At 40.5% G+C, this 20,727-nt stretch overlaps 1 protein-coding gene across 4 annotated transcripts in view; it reads right to left on the bottom strand.

Moving 5' to 3' along the window:
- PPP3CA (protein phosphatase 3 catalytic subunit alpha) overlaps positions 1–20,727 on the bottom strand; it is a 190,635-nt gene that overhangs the window by 51,030 nt on the left and 118,878 nt on the right. For all 4 annotated transcript variants that reach the window (XM_081209361.1, XM_081209363.1, XM_081209362.1 and 1 more), the window contains exons 3-5: positions 19,087–19,211; positions 2,489–2,600; positions 408–553 (exon numbers count right to left, since the gene is read on the bottom strand). In XM_081209361.1, coding sequence (XP_081065487.1) covers positions 408–553; positions 2,489–2,600; positions 19,087–19,211 — 383 coding nt within the window. The remainder of the gene's footprint in view (positions 1–407; positions 554–2,488; positions 2,601–19,086; positions 19,212–20,727) is intronic.

Below are 20,727 nucleotides of genomic sequence, written 5' to 3'. Positions count from 1 at the left end.
AACAAAACCAGTTTTTTTTAGAAAGCAAAATAAGAATTATCGATTAACTCCATTTCTGCAGTTGCCACATTAAATAAGCGAGCTAAGTGAAGTTCTTTTCTTCTTACTTTTTAGGACAACTACCAAGGAGAACAATCCAAGAAGAGTTTTAGTGCAACGAGAAAAGACAAACATTTTGGGTGGTCTTCAACTAAATCCTATTCAGAGTAGACCCACTGAAATTTATGGACCTAAGTTAGCCATGCCCATTAATTTCAATAAATCCACTCCTGAGGATGACTGACATTGGATGAAACCCTTCACTTTTAATTCTCCCATATGACAACAGTGGAAAAAATGAGAGATGGTATTTGGAGCAAAGCAAAGTTTACTTAGTGGCATTTTGGAGTTGTGCTATCCAAACTTACTTTTCTGATGTCATCTAAAGTGTTGATCTCTGGAGACAGGCCACCATGAACACACAGGAACTGTTGGTTCATCAGAGCAGCCAAGGGAAGGCAGTCAAAGGCATCCATGCAGGCATCATACACACGTTCTGAATACTTTATTTTACCTTTTGGATAATAAGATAGTATCAGAAAAAAGTACTTGAGAAGAGGGGAGAATACTGTATTAAAGAATTCAGACCTAAATTCTGTGGGCCTGTGAGAACCAGCTTTTAGTCTCAAAGACTAAATTATTAATATTGACATATTAATCTCTTCCCACATATTTTCTGCACACCTTTGCAAGTAAATAATTTATGGGCTTCCGTTGGAGAGATGATGAAGTTTCTATGAAAACGGGGATGCAAACACCGCCACTCCCCCTTTCCAACCACCACCACCACCAATACATCATTGTGCAAGGGTGTCTAGCATACATTCAAATCCTCTGCTTTGATTGTGACTTGGTTGATATTCAGAGCTACTGATTCATGGCTTTTAGGTAAAGATGTTTGGTCAGAACCTGTTGGGCAGCAAAGATAGTCATTAGCTAACCTTTCCCAGTTGACCATGCCTGCAGAATTTAGGCTGGTGTTCAAGGGTGGATGAACCGGTCACCTTCCTTTAGGCAACAGACAAAGGTTGATCTACTCATTTGAGTTTTTGGCAGTTAACTTTGGTGCCTTAATTTAATTTATTATAGTTCAGAAGGATTGTCTGTCCAGTTTCGCCTGAAAGGCTTTTGAATTGGTTGTTTAGTTGCTTTCGTCTATCATTTTAGAGTAGTTGAGCTTTTCATTCTGTTTGCCGTTTTGTTTTATGATATTTTCTAGTTTTAAAAGATTTTATTAAGCTTCCTCGAACACCATTAGGCAAAAGTGCCGCATACAAATCCTTTAAATGGATAAATATTAAGCAAATCTTAAATGATGAAATCATGAATGCTAAATGTCATGGAGACTAATGAACATTTAAAGTCACATTATATATAAAAAAACCCACCATATCAACAGTTCTCTAGTCATCCTAGAAGGTTTCTCCAAAGAGCTATAATTTCATTTTAGATTCTATTATATATTCTCCTGCCCTTTGAAAGGGTAGGTCAGTATAGAAACCACCACCACACATCTTCTTAATGATTTGCAGAAACATCATTATGAAATAAATGAGATTGTTCAATTAATTTGAAATGTTAATTTATAAATATGCATATTAAAAACTCAGTAAATTACAAATCGTTCAAGTCAATTAACAACCTTTTTATCCTCCACTCTGTAAAGGAAATGTCATTGTACATTGTTCTGTAGGTCATGTTTTCCCAAATGTGGCCACTGTGGATTTTAATGCAGCTCTGAAGACAAAAGGTGCATGTGGTTGAGGAGCAGACAACATGAAAAAAGAGGTTGGTACCCAGGTGAGGAAAGACCGACTGCTGGTAACCCTGTCCCTACTCTGGACCCAAGGGCCAACTATATGTGTAGCTGCCCTATTTAAGTGCACCTCTTTCCTGTTAGTGTAATTTGTTTTAAACTGTTCTTAATATTGAATTTTAAATGGTTGTAACCCACCCTGACCCATCACTGAAATGGTATGATGATATGGTCCTAAGTTTCTACCTCCAATTCCTAGGTGTGACCTACTGCCCTGTCACATTCTCTAAACTCCCAATGCCTGTCAATTCCTTCTTGCCATCAGATGGCCATCAGACTAACCCTCCAGCGAAACAGGGCCCATGTGCTACCCTGTTTGGATCATGATCACTCTGCTGAAAGACCACAGCGGTTTGGAACAAACACAGGACTGTAGAACTCTATGTTGAAGTCCTGTATCCAGAGCAACAAGGTAAAGTGTCTGGGCAAGGCATGATTGTATGGGCAAGGATCATACACCAAGGTTATGAGGACTAAGTTGTCTATCATATTGCAGATATTCATGAGCATAATTCCCTTTAAACTGAATGCAGGTTTAAAGATGGCTTTTGTTTACTTGTCTTAACCCTGAATAGACGTTTACCATCTCCAAAAAGAATATTAGAAAAAGAAGTAATTTTGACTCATACTTACATTCTTGTTTAAATGTGAAATACTCTGTTAAATGTCTACATTCATGATTCCCACGCAGTAAAAACAGTGTTTTTGGATAAAGAATTTTCAAGGCCCACAAATACAGCACACACTGTGAAGAAGAAGAAAGGAATGATGCTGATTAAGGATGAAGAGTGCATTCTGTTTTACAAAAGACAACATATATGAAGTTTTTTTAAAAATATTAAAACATTTTCTAATTACAATACCCGCTCATTCAGAAGCTTACCAAAACTATCAAACATTTTTAATAGCTGTGTGTTGTGTACGTTCTACAGCAAGCTTGGCTTAACTAGTCATCATGATGTTTTAATATTTCTTAATATTAAATAATGTGGACATTTATTTTCACATAATTTGTTCCCACTCCTTTCCCAAGCTCTCTAAAACCCAGGAAAACCATATCAGGAAAAAAATAACCTAACTGGGTAGACAGCACAACACTAATTAGCTAGGAAAGCATATCGTACAATTATCAGCACTGCCTAATAGCTGCTTAAACAGAGCATTTGATTAGCATTTTATGAAAGGAAATTCATCTGCAAAGCTATGTGGAGAAATAAAACAATTTTGTATGATATAAAATCTGTAAGTGATCTACTAAACTCTACTAAAATCTCAGGATTGTGTCCAATGCTGCACTACAACAGGACTTCCATCTCCTCTCCGCTCTGCATGCAACCCCAGAATCTGCTCTAGAAGGTCTCCTCCAGGGGCTTGGATGGACACAGAAGAGGAAGAGGAAATTCTGTTGTTTCAGCATGGAAGCAAAGAACCCAACAACATGATTCAATTCTCTAGATGTACAGCAGGCAAAACACAGTTGAAGAGTTGCTTCGCTGCTTTCATTTTTCATTTGTTCTGTTTTCATAATTTACTTCTATATCCATGATGCAGCAGCCTTTTGAGGTGAAGCAATGACCTTTACTGTGGTTTTCCAAGGATTTGTGATTTCAGACAACAGCAAACTTTGCAATAGTGCTGTGCCAAACCTTTGGTGTCTTCCCCATTTGAAGAAGAGATGCCTCACCAGGAGTCATTGCAATGAGCTGTACTGCACTGAGTGAGTGAAAGACTTTCTCTAAATGCTTTTGGGATTGAACAAAACCACCTCAGCATGCACACTATAAGCAGGAAATGGAAAAATATAAATTTTCTGTTGAGAAATTTCAACTACCACATGTCCTTTTCAAAGCAATCTTTGCTTCATTCCAGCAGCCCTTTGAATGGTGTGTGAAAGTTTGGCACAACACCAGCTAGCACAAACTGTTGCTTGACAGCCCCTTCAAAACTATGGTTTGTAAACCTGTGTAAGTTCAGACAATGCTTTGGACACTTTTTATGCAAAGGTGGGATATAAATGTAACAAATACACAAACAACACAAACCATCATTTGGTTTTTAAAGGTTTCTGTCATCTCGGAATCTGACAAATTATTCCTTTTAACTGCTGACCAAGATGGGCCCTTAAAAAGAATTTGTGATGCTCTTGATAGGCTCTCTCTTGTTTTATCTCACTTATGTTGGAGAGAATCAAAAAATGTTTTCATGCTCTTTTAAAGACAACTTTAACTCCTTAAGTAGTGCATGTGTGCCGGGGGGGGGGGCGGTGAAGAGAAGGGAGGGTGGTAGATAATATTCACCACATATAAACCTCACAAAATTAAATGAGACTTGAGCAGAGGAAAGAGAGGCAAACGTGAACTGGAGAACAGAGAAAGAAAAATGTAACTTTTGAAGTTGCTCTCTTTTAAGCAGCCCTATAGCTACTCTTATTGCCAAGTCATCTCTTCTTTAGATACTTGGAAAAAATGAGGACAAAAGCTTCCCAGAGGCTTTATTTCATGCATGAGATGCTGATTAACAAAAGCTAGCACATTAACCTACAGCACTCCTTCCAGTCCTTTTCTAAAATTCAGAAGAGGGATTGGACATTTCCATAGGTAAAAGAAACATCCAGAAACACAGCATATAACAAACAATTTAGAGAAAGAACAAAAACGCTAGCAGGGGAGAAGACCGTAATTGTGCGGGAAAACCTTCTAACTTTTGAAATGGGGAGGAGGCTTAATTTCAGGATGGCTTCTTAGGAGGCACAATCATGACGATCTGTGCAAGGTAGGGCTGGCGATATCCGGTTTTCAACGTTGTGATATATCACCAGCAAACCATTGTAATACAGTAATATATCATGATGTTTGAAATAAGAAGGGGTGACTGGGCTGTGGAGGGAGGGAGTGGGCAGGAGGTGAGGCCAGAAAGAAGGAAGGAAGTAGGCAGCCTGCTTGCTTGGGATGCAAGACGCAGCCTGCTTACTTGGGCGCAGGCAGGCAGATGGGCGAGCACCTTCTCGGGCTCCCTCTACTGAGGCCATCACTCTTTTAAAAGCACCACACTTCAGGACAAATTTGATTTACTTCCTGCATCCGCCTGGCAACTCTTAAAACTCAGTATGGTACAGAATTCTTAAGGAAATCAGCCCTGAGTGCTCACTGGAAGGACAGATCCTGAAGCTGAGGCTCCAATACTTTGGCCACCTCATGAGAAGAGAAGACTCCCTGGAAAAGACCCTGGTGTTGAGAAAGATTGAGGGCACAAGGAGAAGGGGACGACAGAGGACGAGATGCTTGGACAGTGTTCTTGAAGCTACCAACATGAGTTTGACCAAACTGTGGGAGGAAGTGGAAGACAGGAGTGCTGGTGTGCTCTCGTCCATGGGGTCACAAAGAGTTGGACGTGACAAAACGACTAAACAACAACAACAATGGTACAGAAGCAAGATTTGGCCCTGATGCATTGAGTGTAGCAGACACACTATATCTCTTGCAAAAGTCATGTGGCATCTTGAGAAAACTAATCAGGTGCCTATACACCTCAGTATATAACAGACTAAGCTGTATTCTAAACCCAGTAAGACATACATGGGACAAAGAATGAGGAGCACACACAATGGGGGCAAAGCCTTACATAGTACTAAACTAGCCATTCACAACAGTAAACTGAGTTTAATTCAACAGAAAATGTTTTTTTAGACTGGATACCAACATGCCTGAAGCCCAGGGGCATCACATGACTGCTGGAGATGCAAGCAGCCACAAGCAAACCTCTAACTCATGTACTATGAAACTGCCCAATAATCCACCCTTTCTGGAAGGAAGTACAGGCTGTTCTGTTTCACTAAATACACAGCAAAGAATTTTAGCTCACAGCTCTGGCTGTGTACACACAATACGTTTAAAGCACATTCAAAGCACATTTTCTCCCCTCGAAGTATTATGGGCATTGTAGTTTGTAAGGGGATGGTGGGGATTGCAATGCTCTGAGGGGTAAACTACAATGCCCAGAATTCTTTGAGAGAGAGAATATTCTTCAAATGTGCTTTAATGGTGTAGAGTGTGCACAGTGCCAGAGCTGTAGGAGCACAAGCAAATTTCCCAAAGTGGACAGCCATACCTTAAGCATACAAGCGAAACAACACATTGAGCTTAAAGATGCCCTTAGTACATAACAATGTGTTCGTTGCACCATATAAACTGTCTCCCTGAACTGAAAAGCAGTGATTCCCCCCCCCTTCATTTCTTCTGGTTTGTGTAAGCCTGTCACTACATAGTGAGTCACAGACTTCCTACCACTGAATTTTTCTACTGTCACTCCTCTTCTTATAAGGCTTCACTTTCCAATAAACGAACTAGCTGACATGTGAGACATCCCAGTTGGTCGTTGTTGTTTAAACATAGAAATCCAATGGCTGTTTGCAGGCTCAGATAACTTTCTAACTTGCTCAGACGGGTGCGACACACAATAAGTGATATTACTTTGAGAGAGACATATTTGGCACTGATGCTGCCCCCAACCTTGTCCCCCTCTGTAATATCTATCTCATTTTACCCATACTTTAACATTATCACTATATATACAATTATTATATATACAATAATTACTTTCCCCAACTTTTTATCACTGACTGCCACTGGTGGGCCTGGAGAAACCCAGTGCATAGTATAGTCAGGGCTAGATGTTCTGGAACTGAGTGGGAAACCTGACATTTTTGGCAGCAGCCCCTGCTCTTTGCAACATGCAGTTCTGCCCTTGTCTTTTGTTCAAGAGATATCTTCGTTATTTCTTGTGCCCATTCACCGTGGCTTCTCATTAATGTGTTGAATCATTTCCTTCATATTCTTCAGCGGGTGTTTTCATTTCTTTTGTGGTTATAGCCTACAACAGTGAAAGGACTTCCATCTGGCTAGCTTTCTTTTCCTTTTTGTCACTGACTAATTGAGTGACCTCAGGCAGGAATCCCATTTTTCCAAGTATCTCAACATATTTATCCATGTGACAGATTACATATCATAATATTGATTTACCACTCAAAGATGCTATGAGGCTTAATTAAAGTGTTTTGTGTTGATTCAATTGAAGGCTTCTGGAAAATGCACAATATCTTTTATGATGAAGGCTCCACATGGTAATGGTCATTAAATTGTGACCACAACAACTGTAGCATTGTTAAATGCAATTATTTAGAATTTGACATAGCCACCTATTGCTAAGATTTACACTTCTCTTCTATGTCAGAGCAAGTCAACAACTGATGGCAATGAATCCTAATCCACCCCTCCAATTCCCAGAATGCAACCTTCCTTCCATTCTTCTCTTCATACTGTCTGAAACTGTTTCTTAAGCAGTGGAAGGAAATAGTAAATATGAAGAAATGAAGGGTTCCCTTTGTTGCTATCCCAGTCAGTGTTAATTAAGCAGGTGTGTGTGTAGAGACTATGTGCCCTCACTCCCTATAAGCACTTGCCTGGGCTATCTAGAATAAGCACACACAGCTACTGACACACAGTATCTTTGAATTAGTTCAAATAGTGGCCTTATTCTGAAACTGAGTCCAATATGTGGACATCAGGGAGGTTCAAGTGAAGTACAGGCACAACTAGTTTTTGGGAGATGGAGTAGTGTTCCAAGAGATGTTGTCAATTTATTTCTTTAGCAAATGGGATCATGTAAGTTACAGGAAGCTGCCAAGCCAGACACTGGCCCCTGTAGGCCACTATTCTCTACATTAACTGGCAACAACTCTCCCCAAGGATTCAGCCAGGGGTGTCTCTCTGCCCTACCTGGAGATGATGATGATAATAATAATTTTATTAATTTTACTCCATCCATCTGGCTGCGTTTCCACAGCCACTTTGGGTGACTTACAGCACATTAAATATTGCAAAACATCAGACATTACAAATTTCCCGATAAATTTCCCTTCAGATGTCTTGTTGTTTATTTCCTAGACATCTGATGGGAGAGTGTTCCACAGGACGGGTGCCACTACCAAGAAGGCCCTCTGCCTGGTTCCTTGTAACCTCACTTCCCATAGTGAGGGAACTGCCAGAAGGCCCTTGGAGCTGGACCTCAGTGTCCGGGCTGAACAATGGGGGTGAAGACGCTCCTTCAGATATACTGGCCGAGGCCCTTTCCAGCTTTAAAGGTCAGCACCAACACTTTGAATTGTGCTCGGAAACGTACTGGGAGCCAATGTAGGTCTTTCAGTACTGCTGTTATATGGTCTTGACAGCCACTCCCAGTCACCAGTCTAGCTTCCGCATTCTGGATTAGTTGTAGTTTCTGAGTCACCTTCAAAGGTAGCCCCACATAGAGCACAGTGTAGTAGTCCAAGCAGGAGATTACCAGAGCATGCACCAATCTGGTGAGACAGTCTGCGGGCAGATAGGGTCTCAGCCTGCGTACCAGATGGAGCTGGTAGACAGCTGCCCTAGACACAGAATTGTCCTGTGCCTCCAGAATGACTTCCCGGCTGCGCACTTGGCCCTTCAGGGGCATAGTTACCCTATTCAGGACCAGGGAGTCTCCCACACCCGCTTGCCCCCTGTCCCCCTAAAACAGTACTTCTGTCTTGTCAGGATTCAACCTCAATCTGTTAGCCGCCATCCATCCTCCAACCACCTCCAGACACTCCAGATGTTGTAGGCTGAACCCAGGACCTCTTTCATGCAAAGCACTTGCTTCACCACTGAACTGTAGCCCTTACGAAAACGTTAAGGAGCAGAACATTTCAATTGGCCTGGGATAGCTCAGTAGCTAAAGCCTGGGACTCTTAATCTTAGGGTTGTGAGTTTGAGCCCCACGTTGGGCAAAAGATTCCTGCATTGCATGGGTTTGGACTGGATAACCTTGTGGTCCCTTCCAACTCTATGATTCTATGGTTCAAAGAAAAGGGAACTGTGGTTTTGAGGTTAAATGGTCACACATCTAAAGAACAGACAAAGTAGCTGCCTGCTTCTGCCTGATTTTTTTATATATATACTAATTTGTTATCAGAGAATCACATGAACATGAAAGTTTCTTTTTACCATCTGCTGAATATTTCCCAATTACACTACTGTTTTGTTTTGTCATCTGCATGCTCATTCATCATCTCTAGGCTTCATTACCAAAGCATATACTACCAATTTCTTAACATGACAATATGATAATATTCATACTTGCCATGTTTTACTTCCAAATGGCTCACCCACCTTGTCTTTGAAGGAATGTCCATTAACCTTACCTTGTCTGAGAAACTGAGGGTATCTTTTTTGCAATTAGGCATGCAGTTAGGATTCATTTGGGTCTGTCAATGACAGGAAATTTCTGCACGGGCCTGATTAGCTCAAATATTTACCCAGAATTCCCGAGATTGACAAAGTCCCTACCTTTCATGGTGTATTTGAGAGGAAGCATGACCAATACTTCTTAGGACCCTGGTACAAGTGTAATGTGACCAGTCTCTTAATCCTCGCTGAGAAATCTGGTGTATGGCATGGAGTTGAAATTGAATTGATTAAAGGCTAACCTTAGTTAGAATGAACCATGAATAGTGCTGGTGTAGCTCAGAGATGCAAAAGCTATGGGATGCCTGACATTGCAGGACTACAACTTCTGACCACTGGCCATTCTGGCTGGGGCTGATGGGAGCTGTAATCATTTCAACAACTTCTAGAAGGCCACATACACTGATTCTCACTTGTTATTTTGATACCCACTATCATTCCAGTTACATAAGTGGGTAGATTTAATCCCTAAAGTGACACACTTGTTTTCTATGCGCTGCAAATCTTTCATACAGGGAAGCACTGACATACACAAACTACTATTGAAGGAATGCGTTTCCCAAACCCAAAACTGACTATGCAGGCAGTTTGAAATGGGCACCAAAATCCCTATTTTTCCTTAGCTAAAATCCATTAACTTGAGCTCTGAGTCAATGTATAAGCAAAAACCCGGCTGTATAAACAAGTGCTCAGAGCCCTCTCCTTTATCAGTTCGTGACAGCAAGGATGACCTTGGCTGTTTCAGTGGAGTAGGGATGACATGTCTAGGTCTTATCTTACGTCCTGACGCACAGACCTAGTACAGGAACAGTGCCAGAGTGTGTTATCGGAGTTGGTGACCTCTTGTTCCAAGATAAGAGTAGGAACAGGAGTACCCTTTTATGGTCAGAAATACAGGAAGGAATAAGAATACCGGAGCAGGAACATATGTGATGTCAACCTGCGTGTATAGGCTGACGTGGTTGGATTCCTGGGGAAGGAGGAAGAGGGTGCCTGGAGGATATATATACTGCATGAAATTTCTCATTTCTTTGGACTTGCTGTGGACACACCACGCAGGTGCCTTTCTGCTGTTCCGGAGAGCAGAAATAAAGAACTCTTTCTCTGAACCAAGCCTCGGTGTCATTTGACTTCCTTCCTCCTGTCCAGGAGCAACGCAGACCCAATCGGTGAACTCCAATAAGGCTACACCATTACCCCAGTATGAAATATAGAATCATAGAATTGTAGAGTATGAAGGGACCATGAGAGTCATCTGTTTCAACCCCCTGCAATGCAGGAATCTGTTGCCCAACGTGGAGCTCAAACCCACAACCCTGAGGTTAAGAGTCTCATGCTCTACCGACTGGGCTATCTCAGTCCCAATAAGCATTGCACCAGTCACTCACTGTCAAGCATATCAGATTGGTTAAGGAATGTGCAGGAGTACATGTAGTACTCCACTTTCCAATTACAAGAACAATTAGGAAAATTTGTATTTTTACCTTTTTTCCAGAAATCCCAGGACATTATCTGACTCATAATAGCCAGTGTTTCAACTCAGAGCGTGCCAGAGCACAAATGGAACAGAATGTTGGGCTGTGGGATTTCTGTTTCCCTTTAACACACTTGAAGACTGATGGAAAGGGTTTTTCAGTGGCAAGTGATATATATACTTGTGTTTGTTTGTTTGTGTGTGTGTGTTTGCACAATGCAGCCTGTATTTACTAGCCAGTACACAGACAAATTGCTAGTAGCTGTTCTTACACCGTATAGCTCACTATATGAAATTCAAGACACTTCTCCGAACTGTTTTCTGCCTGGAAGTCAGCCTGGAAATTTCTGAACATCAGCCACTTTCGCAAGGCTTCCAGTAGAGGATCTATGGTGGGAAACTGCATGAAAACACTCTCACTACCAGCTGGCATTTCAAGCCTTGAGGTTTTGGATGACTAAGGAATAAGGTCGGGCTGTGCAAACTCGAGGACTTCAAAACTACTTCAGGTTTGGCTCCCATCTTTGTATCTTTCTCCCCTACCAAACATTGCTTTAAAATCCTTTGCCATTTCTTCAAAGACTCAGACAGCCCGACATTCTTTGTAATTGTGGGATGAACAGGTACAAAGGGAAAAGAAAGAGCTGTGCGTGTGTGCATGCACCAACGAAAACAAGATACAAGATATTCTCCAAATATTTTAGAAGTTGTAATCCGATGGGGATGATAATAAGTCTGATCTGAAGTTAAAGCCCTACTTCTCTCAAAAAGGCAAATGCAGCTATTGGGGGCAGGGGGAGAGACAAACACTTGATCCTCAAAACTCCCTAGAAGCACAAGATATAAAACATTTATATACCGGGTTTCATCCTTTTGGATTTTAGTGTGGAATGTAGCATACAATCAGTACAATAAAATACAGCAACGATAAAAGCTTCTGACAAGACCCTTAAAACCACCATGACATTTGCACAGGTTAATGTGACTGAGTAAATTAGAAGTCACTGAATTGGTCAAGCCCTGATGGACTGTTACTGCTGCCTGAAACCTGTTATGAGTACAGCCTTCTGGTGATTTTAATGTTGTGTTCTTTATTATGCGACTTGACTGCATTTCACATGCGGCCTTGACATTTGCTGTGTAGCTATTGCATGGTGCCCTGGGATGATTCTAACTAATAAACCCAATGAATAACAATTTATTTAATGATTCCACCTGGTGCCAAAAAGATGGAAGTTTTGGTGGCAGGAAGATTTATTTGGGAAGAGCATTCAACAACCAGGGCACCATTGTCGAAAATGTCCTCTCCCTTGAAGCTGAATGGCATACCCTGAAAGGAGACGGCATAGAGCGAAAGACCTTGGAAGAGGATCTAAGAGCACAGGCCAGTTTGCAAGGGCAGTACTATATATATATATATATATATATATATATATATATATATATATATATATATATATATTGCTTTCGTAGATTTTCACGGGTACAGGAATGCAGGTTTTGGTGTCTTCGGGTGTCTTCCCGTGTAAGAGTTGGGGTGTCTAGGCGACGTTTCGACGAGGTCTCACTCGTCATCTTCAGGCTGGTGCTTTCGGCTTCTTGTTTTTCGGCTTCTTGTTCTTCTTTGCTCTGTTCCAGTAACAAGAAGCCGAAAGCACCAGCCTGAAGATGACGAGTGAGACCTCGTCGAAACGTCGCCTAGACACCCCAACTCTTACACGGGAAGACACCCGAAGACACCAAAACCTGCATATATATATATATATATATATATACCCACACAATTGAACTGGGAGCTTACCAGAGGAAAAACCACTGCGGACAGAGCATTATTGTTCTGCTGGCTAAGCAAAGGTTCTCCACTTTTGACAAATGTAGACCCCTCAGCTACACAACTACCTATCTACCAAGAACTCATATATCCCCAACGGCAGCAAGAATGTTACCAGCCCAGAGATGGAAGGAAGGAGAAATTCCAAAAAAAGAAGCATGGCAGATGAAACTGATGGAGTATGTGGAGATGGCAAAACTGACCAGGAAGATCTGAAACCAGGAAGATCAAGTATTTTCTAAAGACTGGAGTAAATTTGTAATTTATTTAAAAGACCACCGTAAACAGTTAAAATCTTTGGCAGGGGTGTAATGACACTTGTAATGTGGAATTATTCATGGTAATTATGTTTATATAATAGATGGATAATGGTAAAAGATGCAGCAAATTTAAATTTAAATATGGAACCCATGGAGGGAGGGAAGGAGGACTGGAGGTTGAAAAGAACCTTGTATTTTAATGTTTGAAATGGTTATGTTTTATATGTATAAAAGTATCAAAAACTCAATAATTACAGAAAAGAAAAAATAACTCTTATATCCCCCTTGTTTTGCTGCTTGCCTGGGATTCTCAGGAAGCAGGTATGCTATAATACATGGCTAATTAGTACAAATCAGAAGTCCTTGTTTAAGTTCTTGCCACAAACTCACCATGTGATCCTGTGAAGGGGGCACCACATCCTAGCCTCATGGCATACAATATTAGAAAAATAATACTCTCCTTTCAGGGCTGTTTGAAGGATGACAGCAACACTGATAAGGCATATGAAGACCACCCAAAAGCACTGTGTTATGTATTATGGGTGACAAGTTGTGCAGGCCAGTAGTAGCACAAATAGGAAGTGCTTCCTTCATTTCATCATCTTTCTAATCTGTATGCTTTAATCAAGTGTGTCATTATCTAGCTTCCTTCCCACAACCTGCCCACAAGAGGCAGTAAAAAAGAAAACAGAAAAAAGTCCTAATAACAAAACTGCAAGATTTGCAAGCCAAATAAACAATAAACAAAACCTAACATCTTCACTTAATGCATGGGAAAGGAGGGCATTTAAAAGTGTGTGTGTGTGTGTGTGTGTGTGTGTGTGTATTTCTTCAAGATTTTATTATGCTGTACAGCATTTATTTATTTCTGCCATGTGTATTTAATAGAAGTTTGAAGTGCTTTATTTTCTTTTCCAATGCATTATTAAATTTCTTCCACCCACCTTGCATAATTTCCAGGCCTTGCTCTTAACAATAGGGACATTTCCTTTATGCACTCTCAACCTGAAAGAAATTATTTGCAGCCTACATGCAAGAATTCCTCCCACCATGGGAAAAAAAGAGCTGGAAGGAACTTTCAGTTCAAGCCCTCAAAGAAAATTTGGATAGAGTCTACGTAACATAGCCTCAAACGGCAGAAGGCTAAAACAACGTAAAATTCAACAAGGCTACGAAGAACCAGTGTGGACCATACAAGCCTTGTTTTCTCCCATTCTGCATGCAAGAATGACTTCAATGCATGAGGAGACCCAACTAGATTCAAAGTGGATCACAATTTGAACAGGAGTTAGCAAGTTGAAGAAAGGAAAGAGATCAAATTGCATTTCAGGTTTGACTTATAGTGTAGCTTAGTACAAAAGGCGGCAGGAAGGTATGGAGTAGAAAGTTGGGACTTGCCATGTTCTTCTGGTCAGAAGGGAGTAAGGTTAACTCCTCTTCAGGAAGAAGGCAGGGCCAATGAGGGAAAAAAGACCATTTATGTCCTTCCTGGAAAGGAGGCACCTTCCAGTTTCACAGCTTGACTTCAGCACAAAAATTGCTTATAAAGAAAAGGCTGTGGCCAGATTAACTACTATTTTATTGATGACAAATGTAAAGAATATGGGGAGATGGGGAGTAGGAATCCAACAGTGTGTCCAACTAAGTCACAGCTAAGATACACAACCTTTGCTGCGCCAGTTCAAAATTTATGATTTTATGGTGTTTTAATGTTTTTTTTAATTGTACTTTTTGGTGTGGTATTTTTCTTAGTGATTTTTTCCCTTGTAAATAAATGATTGTTGAAAGCCAGGGCCATAAATGACCCTGAGAGCAACAAGGTGTGATGGCATGCCGCCAGCAGTCACAGGGACACTGGTGTGTGTGTGTGTTTTCAATTTAAAAGAGGGAAAGTAGGAAAAGGCCATTTTTCAGAAATGTTAAGTCACAGGGGGGAAAAATGTTTGTGTGTGTGTTTATTATTAAGAAACCCTGCACATATAAGTGAAAATGGGACAGAGTAAGCTGATGGCGCACTCATTGGAAAGGGGAACAGAATGGGACTAGACTGGTGCACCCATCCATAGCAACTGCTGAGAAGGTTCTGTCCTTGGTAGCTGTTAACCATATTGTTATAATGGTGGACCTGATGGCATGGCATGATATCCAGATAGGTTCATTAGGATACATGTGGTCCTTCAAATAGCCTGGCCCCAAACCAAAAAGACCTGTAAAAGTCAAGACCAGTACTTTGAATTTAGCTCAGGAGCAAACAGGTATGTACTGTAAGTTGGGTGTTACATGCACAAATCGCTTATCCCCACCAGATGTCTGGCATCTGCAATCTGTATCTGATGAAGATTCTTGACTGTTTTCAGAGGCAGCCCCCACACATAGTCTGGAAGCAACCAGTGTGTGTATGATTGTAGCCAAATCTGCTTTCTTTGGGTGGCTTCCTGCTTTACGGACATTCTCCACAAACTAACTGAAATCATGCCCTGGTACGGCATTTGCTGTCTTATTGCAAAGCTTGTTATCTACTATATATACCATCAAACTCTAAACAATGCTACTGCATAGCTAACTATTCTCCATAGTGTTAGCTCCTCCCCAATCTGTATTCTTTGCATTTACCTCTGCTGAATTTCATTCAGTTCAGTTCTCCATTTTGTCAAGACAATTTCAAATCCTAATACTACCCTCAAGGGTATTTGCAGTATGTCCTCCTTTTATGTCAACTGCAAATTCCCTAAAGTGCTCAAGCTTTCTTTCTTTGGTAACGTTGTTATCAAAAGTGTTAAACAGGACTGGATACAGGTGCAGATTGTACAAGGAATATAGCAAGCTCTGGGTACCATGGTGGCTAAGCCTGAAATTGGACAGCATTAGTTTCAAATGAAATTATTCATATAAAGGTCTTTAACAAGTCTAAAACATAACTTATTAGACACTAATTCCTCCCCTATTCCATAACTAAATTTATTATCTTGACTAATGTAGACATTGCCTTTATTTTGGTGGTCAAAATTTTCCACCTTCAGTAGAGATAAGAAGCCAGACATATAATTAACCCAAAGCAATGGCAACAATTTATGCTACAGACAACATTAAAGATCACACATTTTTAATTTCATAATAATAATTGTAATTCTCCCCTGCTGCAAAGTGACAGTTTATAATAATTTAATTTGACTTCGTGCATTCAAAGACAATGCATTGGGGTCTATTCAACACTACTTTGAGGGAGGATAACTTAGTTGGAAACAGCCCATTGTTTCTTGCCAAGTTGAAAGGACATCTTTTAAGAAAAGCATCTGCTAATCTCTTCCTAAAGGATGTCAAGCCATAAGATCTACCGTTTCTCTTCTTAGCGGATCTCATCATTAAAGTAGATTATACTTGCTCCAGAAGATTAATCTGCTATTGAACCTTCCCAAGGGGAATTTCACAAGCCCCTCAAGGAGCCAGCTGGGGTTGTGGGGAGACATTCAAACTCTTTCCTAAACTGTCAGCTTTTATTGTAAAATCTCTGGCTCTTTTATTTCAAGATTCCACATATAAAGATGTGCTCTTCAATTTTATGTATTGGAAGGTGCAGAAAATACACTAACAGATACAATCCAGTTGCTCAATAAGAAATAAGCCTGTCCTAAACTAAGGAGTGTGCTTGGCGCTTATTTTTAATTTTAAAAACACACTAATATTTTATCAGGACTATTTCATATGTTCAGTTAACTATATTTCTACTATAGCCATATTGGCCTTGAACCCTTGGCCAAGCATATGCCATGTCTCCACAACAAAGTTTTGACAAGAGGCTTGAATATGAGGCTTTTTAACCTGGTTTAAGGGGTTTGCCCAAACACATTTCCTCCTATTACTGTTCCAATTACTATGTACTACAATGATCTATCCTTGTTTAAGAGAATTTCCTCAAGATCATCCAGCACAGATTTAAATCCTTAGCTTGCTTTAGCTATTTTTAAGCAAAACATACTCAAGCAAAAGAGGGTGCATAGAAAAAGCATGAGGCTGGTGAAAAGGAGTTCACCGACCAATTTGACAAAATCTCTTTTGACTGGACTCTAGAACTAGGCTGGCACAGTCAGTACAATCAGTAACCACTGGTTTCTGATGTCAGGCAAATTCAGCACTGGCCTGCAAACAATGGATGTGATAGAACTACCCTGACTGATTTTCGTAAAGCCTTAGTGAATGAATCTTGCAATGTTATCTATTATCTATCATCTATCTATCATCTATCTATCTATCTATCTATCTATCTATCTATCTATCTATCTATCTATTATCTATCTATCATCTATCTTGCATTGTACATTTTTATCCTGCTTTTCCTCCAAAGGGCTCAAGGCAGTGCTCAAAGTTCTCCTAAAACTCACAATATCCCTGTGAGACAGGTAAGGTTGGGAGAGAGTGAATGGCCCATGGTCATGCAGCGAACTTCATGGCTGAGTGGCAACTGGAACCCCAGTCTCTCCAGACTTAATCCAATACTCCAACCACTCAACAGGAAAAGGGTTTAATCCAATTTCCTCAGAAAGATGTTGGGTTTATCACCTTGTGTGCGGAATATGGTTATCTGTCTTTAATATACTTTCAGTATATTAGATAATACAATATTCAGTATATTAAACTTTCACCTTTCAGTATATTAAACTTCAACTTTTCACTTCTCCATGTGCCACAACCCATAGTTTATGACTGGGGGATGAGACCCTTCTCTCAGCACTCCTGCTGTGGGTGGCAATGAGGATGAGAACACAAGAGAAATCTTTCTCTACTGCAGCACCCCATCTTTGAAACTCCCCCCGGGGAGTCTCCTTCTCTGGCCATGTTTAGACAGAATTTAAAGACAATTTTTATTTGTTCATTTCTTCAGAAGAAGACTGGAAAATTCAGGCACTACAGGTCTTAAAAACCTGTCATTTTCATTGTTGTTTTGGATAAGGTCTTTTCAAAGTTTATGTTGTTAGCGGCCCTGGGCACCCTTCATTTAGGAGGGGAAGAATATAAACTTAATAAATTAAACATAAAGCTTTGACAAATGCCCTGAAATAATGGTAGCATTTGCACTTTTCCTCTTCTGTGCTACATCCACTTAATGCTCTTGGATTCTTATATTAGCCATTGGATGTGGATCATGAGCAAAATGATTCTTTGGATAACTATAGTCTAAAAAAGGTTCCATTCTTTGCTAATCAGAGACTAATACACCTAGATTTACACCACCCGAGAACTGCAGCTGATAATGAGGCTAAAATAGTACTCCAAATTATGGGATCACCAAAACTTAATACTTGCAGGCTTTAGTTATGAGCAAAAAAGTTATGCTTGGTTATCTTAATGTTCTGTCATTTTGCTAAGTGGCCCATTTAGTAAAGCTCACTTAATGAACAGCTTTGTACCTGTGGAATCAAGAGAAACATATCTTTGGACTATATTATTTCATATTAGTGAGAGGCTAACACTTCCTTTCTTAAGATCTCTAACAATAAGGCACACTGAAATACTGATATCTTGCGGTTTATGGGATGACTCTCATTTCACTACTAAAGAGGTAGATTTTTTTAAAGTCTTCAATACAAATTATAAAGCAGATGATAAAATAAATTTTCTCTTGGCTCCCCTGTTAATCTTATGTTTTCTTTGTAAATTCATTATCCGAAGTCTATCAACTTTTACTGTTCTGTGACCATGATAAAATCTGTCTCTCCCACTAACCACTACAATATGAAGATTTACAATACTGTAACAAATAATTCATCACCCAAGAAGGCTAACATCATGTATTAGTTTTCCCCACTCCTCTCACAGTGCTGGGGACCCTAAGAACTGATTTAGGTGCTTACCAAAAGACTTGGACTAGAATTTTTTAACAGTTTCCATTGAAAGGGAAGCCCTCAAGTTACTTTTGGAAGTCCTCTTTAATTTAAAAAGTAACCACCAAGTTGCATGAAGTAACCACCAAGTTGCTGTTTGAGAAATCCATGCCCAAAGGTGATCAAAATGGTTGCTTACTTCCTCTAATTCCAGCCAAAATGCAAAGGTTGTTTTACAGTGCCATGATTAGACATTAACACATTGAAATACAGTTTCAGGTTTTGAGAAAATAAAATAAAGCAGCTCAAAATTTGGTAAAAGTAATGTTTTCATTATTCAAAAATTTGACAAATGAAATTTAAATAAGTAACTATGGCCAGAAAACATGCACACACTTTGCCTGCAATAATTCAATGGTACATTTCATGTGAAACATTTCTTTACAGAATGTTTGCTACAGTAATATAGCGGTAAGACATGCAACCATGCGTTCACTAGAAAAGAACATTTAAAGGGGGAGGGGGTGAATCAAATAAATCTGGACACAAATTAATTTCATAGCCAAAGTGAGAAATAAAACTTACTTCAATACTGAAGTACCCTCTGTCAACATAGTCCCCTAGAAAAAGGTATCGTGTGTTGGCAGGAGAGCCTCCCACTTCAAAGAGCTTCATCAAGTCAAAGAATTGTCCATGGATGTCCCCGCAAACTGAAAGAGAGAGAGACACAAGTGGAAAGACCAATTTATACAGAACATTATGAACACAGCTATACTTCTAAATCCTTAGGTAAAGGTAAAGGGACCCCTGACCATTAGGTCCAGTCGTGACCGACTCTGGGGTTGCGGCGCTCATCTCACTTTATTGGCCGAGGGAGCTGGCGTACAGCTTCCGGGTCATGTGGCCAGCATGACTAAGCTGCTTCTGGTGAACCAGAGCAGCACACGGAAATGCCGTTTACCTTCCCGCCGGATTGGTACCTATTTATCTACTTGCACTTTGATGTGCTTTAGAACTGCTAGGTTGGCAGGAGCTGGGACCAAGCAACGGGAGCTCACCCTGTCGTGGGGATTCAAACCGCCGACCTTCTGATCGGCAAGTCCTAGGCTCTGTGGTTTAACCCACAGTGCCACCCGCGTCCCACAGTGCCACCCACGTCCCAATCCTTACCTAGGGCTTATTGTAATGTTTTAGGGCCTTAACAACTTGCATCAGACCTGTCTAGTGTGGTATTGCCTACAGTGGGTGCACTGGCATGACCCACCAAACCAGGCTTCCTATGGTTGAGTCTGCAGATGTTGGACTACAACCCCCAATATCCTTAGGGTTGCATGGTCAAGGAATCCGGGGGTCTGGATCTTGTCCGAAGCCCGGAGAGGGGCTAGGGCCATGCCAGGACCCCCTGGGAACCCCAGGGGTGAACACCAGTCAATATACATTGATGGGAGTTCCCCCTGCTGGTTGTTTACCCTTCCAGGCTTCCTGCAAGGTGGGGCAGGAGCCAGATATAGTTTTGATACCAATGCCTACATCAATACGTCACATTTGTGTATTTTAATAAAGTTGTGGCCAAAATTTGCCCATTAACATTTAAACTAAATTCTGTCTCCACTTTCCATGGGGGATGGGTTTTGGGGCTCGAAGAACAAGTTCTAGTGTTCTGAAGGAAGGAGGAAAAACTTTTATCTGTCTACTTTCTTCATGTTATACATAATTTTATACATAATTCTTCTTGGTACACATGATTTTATATCATGCCACCTCTTTCTCAAACTAAAATGTCCCAATACTGCAAAACCTTTCCTCATTTTGGGTTGCCCATTTCTGAACCTTTTCCAACTCTACAATGTCCTTCTTGAGTGAGATGACCAGAACTGTACATAGTATTCAAAAAGCGACTGCACTATAGATTTGTATAGCATTATCATTATATCAACAGTTTTATGTTCAATTCCTTTCCTAATGATCCCCAGCACCAAATGATTTTCTCTCAGCTGATGCACACTGGGCTTAAATCTTCATTGAGCTATCATCAACCCTAAGGTCTCTCTCCTGGTCAGTCACTCACTGACAGTTCAGACCCCCTGAGTGTATATGTGAAATTAATACCCCCCCTACATGCATCACTTTACTCTTGTTTACACTGAATTGCATTTGCCATTTTACTGCCTTTTCACTCAGTTTGGAGAGGTCCCTCTGGAGCTCTTTGTAATCCCTTCTAACAAT

Source organism: Podarcis bocagei, assembly GCF_964188305.1.
Source record: "Podarcis bocagei genome assembly, chromosome: 9".
In the NCBI taxonomy this organism is placed as follows: domain Eukaryota; kingdom Metazoa; phylum Chordata; class Lepidosauria; order Squamata; family Lacertidae; genus Podarcis; species Podarcis bocagei.
The sequence above is the reverse complement of the archived record's forward strand: the minus strand, read 5'-3'. Positions and strand labels throughout refer to the sequence as shown.